Source organism: Adiantum capillus-veneris, chromosome 16 (genome assembly GCF_014529385.1).
Source record: "Adiantum capillus-veneris isolate H3 chromosome 16, ASM1452938v2, whole genome shotgun sequence".
In the NCBI taxonomy this organism is placed as follows: Eukaryota; Viridiplantae; Streptophyta; class Polypodiopsida; order Polypodiales; family Pteridaceae; genus Adiantum; species Adiantum capillus-veneris.
The window spans coordinates 138403765-138416646 of NC_140946.1; the positions used below are offsets into that span (position 1 = coordinate 138403765).

A 12882-nucleotide genomic window follows, 5' to 3' on the forward strand; every position below is an offset into this window, starting at 1 on the left:
TCCCATATGAGAGAGAGAGAGAGAGAGAGAGAGAGAGAGAGAGAGAGAGAGAGAGAGAGAGAGAGAGAGAGAAATACAAGAAATTTTAAAAAACAGCAAGAAACGCTTGTGAAACCCTAAAAAACAAAGAAAATCAGCGTAGAAACCTTAAAAAACAGCAATACACAAATTTGAAACCCTAAAAAATAGCAAAAAATAATGGTAAAACCCAATAAACAGAATAAACAATTTAGAAACCAAACAACAGCAAAAAAAGTGATGAAACCTTAAAAAGCTAAAAAAAAGGTTTCAAAACCCTAAAAACAAAAAAAAACAATGACAAAACCCTAAAAACAGCCAAAAATCAGTTTCAGAACCCTAAAACAACAAAAAGTGGTGACGAAACCCTAAAAACAGTGAGAGAAAAATCCAAACCCAGAGAGAGAGAGAGAGAGAGAGAGAGAGAGAGAGAGAGAGAGAGAGAGAGAGAGAGAGAGAGAGAGACATCAATGGGGTCCTAACCAACGTTCGTATTCTCGAGTGAGCCATGAGGAAGTAAATACTCTTTTGAACTGAAGCCACCTTGTTGGTGCCTCCCTCCGTAGAAGCAGGGTAGACCACCAAGACTGTGCGTTCCCCTTGAGATAGGATGCTGCCCCCTGGACTTTGGAATGCTTTGAATAGCGTCCTCCGAAGTATGCAATATCAACTGTTGAATAAAAGCGAGGGCCTTATGAGTATCCTTAAAGCCTGAAAAAGTATCAAACTTCATCGCTTGCCCGTCCTCCTTAAAATCTTTGGGTTTCTTCTTCCTATCCGCGAGAAAATCGTTGGCTTTGTAAAAGTGCTTCCTCTTTGTGAACATCGGCTCATCAGACTCTGGATTGTCTGAGGAAGAGGAATCCTCGTCTGCACCGTCAAAATACTTCCGAGCTCTTCTAAGGGATCGACTCTTCTTTTCCTTCTTGCCTTAACTGTGTCTCTGGATCTTTCTCCTCTTCTTGCCCTTTCTTCCCTCGTCAATAGACTCGGGGGTGGAAGAATTGTTAGAGCTATCAGAAGATGTGGACGAACTGGAAACATCCTCGAATCTCACTTGTTTCTTTGCCTTCTTGGCGTTTTCAAAAGTAGATCTCCGATCCAAGTAGCCTTGATAGTCCGTTGCTCAACTTTGCTTTCCGGGCGACTTCTCTGTCTTCACGAGTCTGCTAACTCGTCGTTCTACTGCTTCTTCAAACTCATCCTCTGAATACACCTTTTGAGCAGGAGTCCTAGGTGTGGTCGGCCTCTACAATGCTGACTTCAAAGGTGATCTAATGGTGGAGCATCATCTAGCATGCATCTCGTCAAGCGGGTGCTTGGCCAAAAATTTTGCATACGGAGGATCCTTGAAATACTGAAAAATTTTGGCCAAAAATTTCGCATACTGAGGATCCTTGGAATACTGAAGCATCTATTGGGCACAAACGTCAACCTGCTATTGGCACTGCATCTCCATCTTTTTGTACTCCGTGGGTGGAGACCACTCGTACTTGGATGATGCCCGTTGGAAGCTTTATTGTTCTCGCCCGAGCTGGAATGGTCGGGTACCACAATTTCCTCTTGGTGGGTATGTTGGATGAATCCATGTGTGCTGTGAGAAATTTCCTCTTGGTAGGGCGGTAGGCGTTGGCTTTCACCCGTAATTCTTTACTTTAGACACACACACAGAGCACTTTGCAAAGAGAACCTGCGACGGGAATTAACACTTGAATACACACAGCTCGGAAGCTAGAATGCTCCGAGCAGACACCGACAACCTGTAGGCCCCAAAATTGGCGCCCCTTTCGGTATTTCTTTATTCTTTAGGAGGGTAAATTACAAGGTAAGGTCCTGGGAATCCTTCATGTGTATCCACCTAGATACCATTTGATTTGGCCAAATTTCGGCTGCATAACAACCCCAAAACTTGCGCAAAACCAATTCCCCTGCTAGAACTTACTTGCACTGGCGTATACCCTCTGATTCCTGCCCAAAAACAGTAAATTCAGCACGCTTATTTACTGGTTTTTGCCCTGTTTTCGGCCCCAAACAGTCCCCTAATTGTCCTCTGCCAATGGGGCACGATTCCCAAAGGTTCTGGCGTCCGTATGGCTGAAAAACAGTAAAATTACAACGCATACACAGCGCTGATTTTGCACCTGTATGGTGAGGTTATGACCCTCACCAGTGCCTGCTTTGGAGTAGCAGCTAGCTACCCTTGTTCCTGCTCAAGGAGGCTCTTGCCTCAGCACAAAAGCATGAACCCACATAGCTGTACATCAGTCAAATGAGGAGCCCTCTTGTGGGGCATCACATAACTGCACGTAGGGGAGAGAGAGAGCAGTGTGTAGTGTGCAGGGCATCACTCCTAGCACCACACTGTACATGAGAGGGAAAGGAAGCACTCCATAGCTCTTAACCTGTGACAAATTGCAAATGAAGGCCTTCCCAGCTTAAAAATTCAGCGCCACTTCTTCCCGAAGAGGTAAGTGCATAAGAAAATGACACTTGTGTAGCCTGCTACAGTGTCACTTCACAGGACAGGCAGTTGGACAGTTAGCTACAGTTGGTCTGGTTCACACTGGACGAACCCTTTGGCTGGGAGTGACACGTGGCAGGGTACCTACGGTGGTCTAGTGGACGTCGTGGCCAGGTTACCACCACCACTCAGTTTGGAGATAGACTTAGCTGGCTGGACATTTATGGGCCGTTGGTGGCTCTTATGGTTGTACATATCAGTAGTCGTTTTGGGGGAGTGGGGGCTTATCTTGCACGTAGTCGTCTAGAGAGTCTTACACAGAGCACTGCTACACCATCCATGCACATCTGAGCCTCGACACACCATCTTGTACCTGTGAGTTCTGGGCTGGAGCTGAGTGTGCTGCCACTCCAGAGTCTGTACAAGGTCCTTTGAGTTAGTCGAGTCCACATGTTCTGGTCTACTGCTGTGTCTCTGTTATTATCCATTGTTTCTTGTATTTCATTCTGTTGAGAGAGTTTCTGTTTGTTGAGTGAGATTGTCACGCACATTGCACTGGGGGACACCCACACTGTAGAGAGCACGACACATTATCCGCGCTACAGGTGCTCTCATTTTGGCGATCACGGTGGGACCTCAACTGAAGTCTCACTCTGTTGAGTAGCTGGGTTCTTCGCTTCGCCTGTGCAGCCTGTTGGTCTGGTCCAGTTTCACCCTTGATAGCTTAATCTAGCTGGTCTAGTCTCTCGCCTTGCTGGCCTGGTCCCCTCTCGCCCTGGTCCAACTTGCCTCATCTCTGGTCTAGACCCCTCGACCTTGGTCTAGTCCTCCTCGTCCCTCGTCCAGCTGGTCTAGTCACTTGCCTGGTCTAGACCCTGGTCTCGTCCTCCTCGTCCCTGGTCCAGCTAGTCTAGTCACTCGTCTGGTCTAGTAGAGTCTAGACCAGTCTTCAGCCAGTTCAAGGTTCTCTTACCCAAAGCTTGGTTGGATTGGAGGTCACTGCATGACACATACAAGGAGGTCAGTTGAGCGTCAAAGCCCACTACTGAGCCCTCTGAAGTACTATCACAGAAGACGACCTTTGCGCCGTGTAGAAATCCTTCAACCTCATCACCTATACCTCCACATATCACATCACCCGTTCCTTCGTCATCAGGTTCCCCATCTTCGCGATCACCTTCTCTAGAAAAGCTCTCTCCTATTCTGCTACAGCAAGTTATTGTGCAACAGACTTGCTCTCAGCAAGGAATCATGGAGCCACTAGCTAGTGTTTTGGCCAAGGTGAACATCAAGTTCCCTACCTTCAAAGGGCTGTCCTCAGAAGATGCTGACGACCATGCAAGAAGATTTGTATCTCTCTGTAGGGGACGTGGGCTGAACAGAGAAGATGCTTTACTTGGTACTATTTCCATCCACCCTGGATGGCCTAGCAGATAAATGGTACAGCCAATTTGCAGAGAACCATTTTGCAACTTGGGCAGCCTTAAGACAGCAGTTCTGTGCAGCCTTCAGGCCGGGTGACTACCAGGAGAAGGTGTTGGATGAGTTGGCCAACATGGTGCTCAAGCCTGAGGAGACTTTTGCGGAGCTTATGACTAAAACTAAGTCATTGGTGGCCAAGCTTCCCCAACAACCCGGTGAATTCATGGTTAAAAAGTGGGTGGAGAAGGCGCTTCCCAAAACTTCTCAGCAAAAACTCCGAGAGAGTCTCCGACCCGACGCCACTCTCGACGAGTTCATCGCAGCTGCTACTAGAATAGAAGGAGCTAGGAAGCTCTTCAACAACTCTCTTCAAATAGATACTCCCTCTGTGTTCTCAGAAGGTAGTCCTACTGATCCTTTAACTTCTTTACGCAGGGAACTGGAAGCCCTAAAGCTACAACGAGCTCTTCAAGAGGAGAGGTCCTTCTCTCTTAGACAAGAGAAGCCTACACATAATGAGGCATTGGAACAGATTAAGCGCGAGTTAGAAGAGCTCAAGTGTCAGCAAGAGACTAAGGCTATGGTTTGGTGTAGCTCATGCCGCTCTCCGGGGCACCCCCCACAGGAATGCCCCCTTCGCGTTTACTGCCACTTCTGTGAAAAATCTGGACATGAGGATAAAGAGTGTTACTACCTCAAGGGATTGCGTCAAATACAACAAAATCTTGGTCCTTCTCTCCAACAAGGGCTAGCACCTGTATCCAACATGGTCTCACCCTACGGCCATCAAAACCAGTTGCCTCCTCTGCTGACAACACCCCCTATGCAGCAAGGTATGCACAACAATTTTGCACCCCACAGTTTTTATCATGCTAGTACTCCCTCAGTTCCCCAAAGTTTCTACACCTCAGCCTCCAATTCCATGCAGCAACCACCTCGTCCCCCGTTTCGTCCTTCCAATCGGCCCATACTCTGCTACAGATGCGGAGAATATGGGCATTATCAGAGCAAGTGTCCTTTACCCGAGGGGCCCCCTCCTTGTTGTCATTGCCCTGATTCGAAGGATCATTATAGTAAGGATTGTCCTAAGCAAAGGGCATCCACGTCTTCAGGCTCGACTCAGAACCAGCCCGAATTCACCTTTCCGAAGATAAATTTGATTACTGTGAACACCGTGCCTCAACCTTCACCTGCTACTCATGTGGTTAAGCCTCTGCAAGTGGAGGAGCCTACTGGTGTCCTTACTCGGGCACAAAGAGCAGCTCTTGGTCTCAGTCTACCCACAGGTCCACCTCGCCAGTCTCCACTTCCTCACTCTGGTCTACCTGACCCAAAGGACAAGTCCTTCCAAATTGCTCAGAGCAAACCAACTTCCTTGTTATCTGACATTGATGGAGCCTTCTTAGAAGCAGTGGCTGACTTGGAACAGATTAAGGTCACAAAAGGAGCCCAGTTCGAAGGTGCCAAGCCCACAGCAGAAGCCATCTTGAAAAATACTTTTCAGCAGGTGTCACTATACGACATGCTAAGGCTCGACGCAACACTTAGAAGTGACACCCTGTCAGTCATTCAGTCTCTGTACCCGGGGGCTGGGCCTAGTGGCAGGCACCTCCCTGTACAGCCCTCAGAGTCCTATTTGATTTCCTATCCGGCTGCTCCCCTCATCGACTATAAAAGTCCATGTCTTACTGTATCTATTCTAGGGAAGTCGTTCTCAGGCGTCATAGTGGATGGTGGGTCTGGAATCAACCTAATGCCTGAATTTACCATGTCAGCCTTAGGTCTGCAGCCTACTCGCCCTGCTCCGTTCACTGTTACATTGGCAGACCAGCGGACAGTCTATCCTGTGGGCATAATAGAGAAGGTGCCTTTGAAGGTACAAGACTTCACCTTTAGCTTGGATTTTGTGGTGGTCAGTCTTCCTCAGGTGGAGGGAGGATTTCCGTTGCTGATTGGTAGACCCTGGTTACGGCATACTAAGGCACTTCATGATTGGGGAAACGACGCCATGTGGATATCCACTCCCGGATCCCAAATGCAACCAATCCGGCTTGAAGGAGGGATGGATCCAGTGGCCCAGCACAGCTCACTGACAGTACAGTCCAACCCTGACCCTGAGCAGCCCATCGCACCTGACGGGTCTGACGAGGACCTGCTACAGTGGTTGGAAGCTACCACTTCAATGCCATGTTACATGGTCTCTACTCAAAATTTACCTGTGCCGCCAGTTACACTCTCTCTTCAAAATCCTCAGGAGGACACCGATGTCCAAAGTCCTACAGCAGACAGTACAACAGTCGAAGAAGTAAGCGTGTCAGCCCCACATTCTCATGCGTCGAATGAACCGCCGATGGAAGCCCTCGGTCTTGGGGAACCTATCACACATCACCGAAGGGGGAAGAAATCTCCTCTGCATGCACTAGCCAAAGATTTCCCTCTTTCTAGAGCATCTCCCAAGTTGGACCCCATGCAAAAGCACTCTGTCAGGTTGTCTCTATCGGAAGATTTGCCCTTCGAGGAGCTCCCACAGGGATGGCTACAAGAAGAGTATGCAGAGTTTCCAATCGATCAAACCCCTGCTCATGATGTCTTGAAGCTCCAAGAGGCAGCTCACCTCTCATCTTCAGAAGCACCCTCTCCAGCTACAACCCCAGACCCGGTCAGAGAAGTCAACCTGGGAGATCCTGACAACCCTCAGCACGTACTGATAGCAGCTTGGTTATGGGAGCATCCCGCATTACTCAATCAGGTCGTCTCTTTCATTCACTCTTTTAAAGATGTTTTCGCTTGGTCCTACAAGGATTTAGAGGGGATTCCACCAGAATTGGGTGTCCACACTATACCTCTGGTCGAAGGGGCTAAGCCTGTAAGAGGCCGAGCTTACAAGCTCAACCCGAAGTATGCTGAGGCGGTCAAGGCAGAGTTAGAAAAAATGCAAGAGGCAGGGATCATAGTACCTGTGGAGCACTCTGAGTGGTTATCACCCATGGTGATAGCGCCGAAGAAGCAATCCAACAAAATCCGCGTGTGCGTCGATTACCGTGCTCTAAATAAGGTAACTATCCCAGATGGGTTCCCAACACCTTTCACTGAGCGTGTGCTCGAAGATGTAGCAGGGCATGTATTGTACAGTTTCATGGATGGGTTTAGTGGATACAATCAGTTGGGCATCCATCCAGGTGATCAACTGAAAACGGCTTTTGTGACTCCTTGGGGTATTTTTATATACACTCGAATGTCTTTTGGGTTGAAAAATGCTCCACCTTCTTTCAATAGGGCGGTATATCTCATCTTTTGTCCTCTGCTTACGGATCATCTTCGCATCTTCATGGACGATTTTTCGACCTTCTCAGGTGCTCAATGTTCAACCCCAGTGGAAAACCTAGAGGAACACCTCTCTCAGCTCTCTGCTGTCTTCCTCAGGTGCAGAGAGGCGCGTCTAAAGCTAAATCCTAACAAATGTCATTTTTTGGTTACTGAAGGCACACTTCTAGGCCATGTGGTGTCGGCTAAAGGTTTAGCTCCTGACCCAGAGAAGATTGTGGCAATCTTAAAGTTACCACCTCCCATCAACCCAAAAGGGGTACAGAGCTTTGTAGGCCACACAGGGTATCATCGCAGGTTTATATGCATGTATGCACAGGTGGCTCAACCCCTGACCCGTCTAACCAGTGCTGCTGTTCCCTTTCAATGGTCAAAGGAAGAGTCAGAAGCTTTTGCATACCTTAAAAAACGCCTCACAGAGGCGTCTATCTTAGTAGCTCCCGATTGGTCTCTTACCTTTCATGTGCATACAGATGCCAGTCAACTGGCTGTGGGTGCGGTGCTGACTCAGCCTAGTAAGGAGTATAACCTGGATCGCCCTGTTCACTATGCAAGTCGCCTACTCACCAAGGCAGAGTGTAACTATAGCACCACAGAAAGGGAAGGTTTAGCCATTGTGTATGCTCTGCAAAAATTTCGGCACTACTTATTAGGGGTCCACTTCACAGTTATTACTGATCATCATGCCCTCAGATATCTGCTCAACAAGCCGCAGGTTGCAGGTAGAGTATGGCGATGGCTACTCTTATTTCAAGAGTTCGACTTCGAAGTGGTACTCAGGCCCGGCAAACATCATGTCCTCGCCGACCATCTTTCTCGCGTTTACACTGGTGAAGAAGCAACAGGGGTTGCTGACGACTTTCCGGACAGCAGTCTTTTTAAGGTGGATACCACACCGGAATGGTACGGCGATGTTTTGCATCTGCTTTCTAGGGGCCTCTACCCTGAGAATGCTTCTCCCCTACAGAAGAGACGCCTGTTGCTAAAGTCTCGACCTTTCACTCTCATTGGGGGCCAGTTATACAAATCAGGGCAAGATGGTGTTCTGAGGCGGTGTGTCTCCCCTCACGAAGTCGAGTATATTTTAGAGGATGCCCATAGTGGTCCCACTGGTGGCCATTACCCTGGCCATATTACTGCACAAAAGATTCTCCAGTGTGGCTTGTGGTGGCCCTATATTTTCCGCGATGCAATCGCCTATGTAAAGGTATGTGATGTATGTCAGCGTTGTGGCCCTAAACCAAGCAAACAGTCAAACCGTCCTCTGCAGGTCTCTATGGCATGGCAACCCTTTGAGAGGTGGGGCATAGATTTTGTAGGCCCAATTACTCCCTCTGCCCAACCCGGCAATCGGAAGTATCTTTTGGTGGCTACCGACTACGCAACAAAGTGGGCAGAGGTACTTGCCACAACAGACTGCACTGGCACTACAGTAGCCAAGTTTCTCTATGAAAATATTTTGTGCAGGTTTGGATGTCCATTGGAAATCACCAGTGACGGGGGTAGTCACTTTGTGAATGAAACAATTTCTACCTTGTTGGCCAACTACAAGATTTTTCACAGAAAATCTTGTTCTTATTACCCTAGAGCAAATGGGCAGGCAGAGAGCACTAATAAGGTTCTGATAGCACTCCTGCGGAAAGCATGTCATCTTCATCCATCAACTTGGGCTCAAGCTATCCACGGTACACTTTGGGCATATCGAACTTCTTTCAAAGCCACAACCAATCACACTCCATTTCAATTGGCGTTCGGGTTGGAAGCGATAGCACCTTTCGAATTCAACTCAGGGTCCCCGCGAGTGGGAAGTCTTCGTGCCAATGGAAATTTGGGGTCGGCAGCAGTCTCTCGTCTTTTCATTTTGGAGGAAAGCCGAGGTTTGGCTTCACTGGCTCTAGAAGCAGAGCAGCTTCGTTGTAAAGCTTGGCATGATCGCCATCTCAGGAAGCCGCAAATAACACAAGGAGCACTGGTGCTACTTTATCAGGCCAAGTTTTTGAAAAAAGCAAAGAAGCTGGTTCCAGCTTGGCAAGGGCCCTTTAGAGTACAGGAGGTTTTGCCACAGGGGGCTGTCCAGTTAGTCACTTTGGAAGGCGTCCCTTTGCCACTGGTAAATGGCTCCAGAATCAAGTGCTATTACTCCTCTGAGTAAAGGGTATGCAACTTTCCGCCATCTGTAGGTTCTCTGGCCCATCTCTCTCCTCCCCTCGAGCTTTCCACCAGAATAGATGTTCTGTTACTGTCTCAGTTTTTGCTATGTTTGTAAGTTTCCGCCTTTCCTCTAAGATATCTTTTCTCCACTAAGTCCTCTTGGTAATTGGGTATTATCGGGAACTTCTGCAAGAGTCACTCCTCCTCACTGGACTCCTCCTATAATCAGTCACTCTTCTAATTCCTCTAATGGTTTCTATCCTCAGTGTTATTTGCAATTAAGTATTAAGATCCTTCCAAACTGCTTTCAGTCAAGCTTCTTGCGTGACTTTGTTCAGTCTGACAACTGGAATCTGCTTGGGGACTAGTGGGGACTCTGCTTAGATGGCAATTGGGATAATGAGCAAGGTGTAATCAAGGACTTGGCTTGATGGGACTCCCAATGCCATACTGTCTATGGGAAGAATATAGGCTTTACTGTAGGAACCTTAATCTCCCAATGAGTCAAAATTACCCTCCCTTTTATCTGCTCGAAAATTGTAGCTGCTAAAAAATTAGCACTTTGTACCTTCTCTTTGCTTCTGCTATCACTTTGTACCGAGTACTGAGTGTGATCATCGGCCCTACCCTCTCCCACACCCCCTCTCGCCCTACCCTATACTCTCGCCCCCTACCCTCTCCCACACCCCCTCTCGCCCTACCCTATACTCTCGCCCCCTACCCTCTCCCACACCCCCTCTCGCCCCTACCCTATACTCTCGCCACTATCCTCCCCTCTCGGCCCTACCCTCTCCCACAACCCCTCTCGCCCCCTACCCTCTTCCTCACCCCCTCTCGCCCCCTACCCTAAACTCTCGACCCTATCCTCCCCTACCCTCCTCTCTCGCCCCCTACCCTCTCCCACACCCCCTCTCGCCCCTACCCTATACTCTCGCCCCTATCCTCCCCTCTCGCCCCTATCCTCCCCTCTCGCCCCTACCCTATACTCTCGCCCCTATCCTCCCCTCTCGCCCCTACCCTCCCCTCTCGCCCCTACCCTCTCCCGCACCCCCTCTCGCCCCTATCCTCCCCTCGCCCCTACCCTCTCGCCTACCCTCTCACAGCAACCCTCGCCCCTAACCGTCCCCTCTCGCCCTAACCTCCCACTCTCGCCCCTACTCTCTCTCAGCACCCCTCTCGCCCTGCCCTCTACTTGCCCTACTGGTTCGCCCTACTGGTTCGAATTTGCTGCCCTAAATTGTGTTTTGCAGCAAAACTAAAGCATCACGTGCTTTTCCATTGCCTAAATCGTTTTGCAGAAGAAAATCCAACCTGGCCTTTTCTTCCAACCTGGCCTATATCTGAGTGCTTTTCCATCACTTGACTACTCAGAGGCTCGGTTTGTCATCCGACCTCAACATGGCAGGGGGTAGCAAGCAACAGGAGAAACAGCAAGAAGGAAGTAGCAAGAAAAAGGTAGAGTTGAAGAGGAGGAAAGCTCTGGTTGCATCAGAGAGCGAAGCAAATGATATAGACAATTCAAGCATGTAAAGAGCTATTGAGCTCGGATCACCCAAATTATGAGCGAAACAGACGGCTTCTCGCAATCTTCAGGTATTACTTTCTGGCTCGGGATGCCAAAGAAGACAAGGTACAAACAGATATTCTCACTACATTCTCCCACTGCGACGGGCTATACTGTTTAATCCACACTATCCCATGTGGATTCCACCAAATTCTCTTCAGCTCTCTGCAGTCTAGGGCTAAAAGATTTCGGGCCCAAGTGCAGTCTGTGCAGCTAACTTTTAGATGTTTTGCGGCGCCTCTCTTGGCATGGATCATAAACATACCTATTAACATAAATGAAGTGGATGAGGAACAGGGAACCTCGAAAGGGAAAAGGAAACCCGTGAGCATGCAACTAGACCCCACAGTTACCAAGAAAAAGAAGATCAAGGCGAAAGTGATGAAGGATACAGTGAAGTCTCTACTCTCCTTGCCAGTTTCTGAGAGACAGCAGACTAGGGTACATCTTCAACGTCATACGTCTACTGCTACACCTGGTTCTGCTGTGCCGACACCAGTGTCTACTGCCGCTCCTCAGGACAGGATGGTCACTTCACCCTTACAGGATCCTCTTCCTTCTTCTCCCATCTTCACTCATACACCGGTCAACATATCACTCGTTGCACCTACAACAACAATCTCTGAGGCACCTTCTACACCGAGTGTCCCTACTTCTAGCTCGCTGGTTGTGCCACCATCTGCACCTACTTTTAGCTCGCCGGCAGTGCCACATGTGTGCCCTCCAGCATCACATCCATCTGAGGGATCTTCAGGTAGGACCGACTCCACTTCTCTGTTTCAGCTTTCAGAGAAGTTGCTTCAGGACTCCAGAGCTGCTATTGCCACCATCGAGCTAGGCGTGGAGCAGCTAGCTGCAACCCACCAGCATCACTCCGCCACATACGCAGCTATGGAGGGATCCCTGCGAGTTGCCGAGAGTGCCATCGCAGATCGAGATGCAACGATTTTTGCACTGCAGCAGGCATTGAAGATAAAGTCGAGAATTATTGATGACCTCAAAGCACAGGTGCAAGGATTTCAAGAAATGCTTATGTATGATAGTAGGCCTACCCAGGCTACTGTGGGATATGGATGGACTAGGCCAGGGATACAGGTCCAGAGTCCAGCTACCTTTGAAGCGCCAGCAGGTCCCTCTCAGCCCTCTCAGCAGTTCATGGGACACTACCCAACAGGTCCCTCTCAGCCCTCTCAGTAGTTCAGGGGACACTACCCACAACCCCAGGTCCAGTACTTCACTCAGCAAGCGTCTCAGATCCAGATGCCACACATGCAGAGCCAGAGTGTTCCTTGCTGTGACGGTGTTGCTGGTGCACACCGCCATGGTTGCGTTACTAGGCGTCCGGAGTTCACTTCAGGGCAGGTACTCCCATCCGCTGTGCAGCAGATGGCTGCTACAACCACAGGAAATCAAGGTATGCAAAGCACAGGACAGCAACCGCATGGTTACACTATTGATCTGATGGCTCCTCCTGATCCGGAAGCTTCTGGAGCAGCAGTGGGGACGACCCTTTCCCTTGGGTGACAGGACTGTGCTCTTACCTCATCTTTCATGGTACATATAGTTACTTTTGCAGTTTCATTCAGTTTTGGCTCACCGAGACGGTGACCAGTCTTGTGGCGGGCAACCTGTAGCCTGCTACAGTGTCACTTCACAGGACAGGCAGTTGGACAGTTAGCTACAGTTGGTCTGGTTCACACTGGACGGACCCTTTGGCTGGGAGTGACATGTGGCAGGGTACCTACGGTGGTCTAGTGGACCTCGTGGCCAGGTCACCACCACCACTCAGTTTGGAGATAGACTTAGCTGGCTGGACATTTATGGGCCGTTGGTGGCTCTTATGGTTGTACATATCAGTAATCGTTTTGGGGGAGTGGGGGCTTATCTTGCACGTAGTCGTCTAGAGAGTCTTACACAGAGCACTGCTACACCATCCATGCAC

At 49.2% G+C, this 12882-nt stretch overlaps 1 protein-coding gene across 1 annotated transcript; it reads left to right on the plus strand.

Moving 5' to 3' along the window:
- The first annotated feature begins 4771 nt into the window (after positions 1-4771).
- LOC147439950 (uncharacterized) lies at positions 4772-12464 on the plus strand. Its single transcript, XM_086484091.1, has 3 exons — positions 4772-7080; positions 11359-12069; positions 12298-12464. Exons 1-3 carry the CDS (start codon positions 4824-4826, stop codon positions 12462-12464), a joined length of 3135 nt encoding a protein of 1044 aa, XP_086340217.1. The 5' UTR covers positions 4772-4823.
- Positions 12465-12882: the final 418 nt, after the last annotated feature.

What these genes read in the sequence shown, in the direction of transcription:
- LOC147439950 (XM_086484091.1), top strand. Translation starts at nt 4,824, where the DNA reads ATGCAGCAACCACCTCGTCCCCCGTTTCGTCCTTCCAATCGGCCCATA. An exon ending in TCAGTTGGGCATCCATCCAG is followed by an intron (nt 7,081 to 11,358) that starts GTGATCAACTGA and finishes TCTCCTTGCCAG; the next exon opens with TTTCTGAGAGACAGCAGACT. An exon ending in TACCTTTGAAGCGCCAGCAG is followed by an intron (nt 12,070 to 12,297) that starts GTCCCTCTCAGC and finishes AGTTCACTTCAG; the next exon opens with GGCAGGTACTCCCATCCGCT.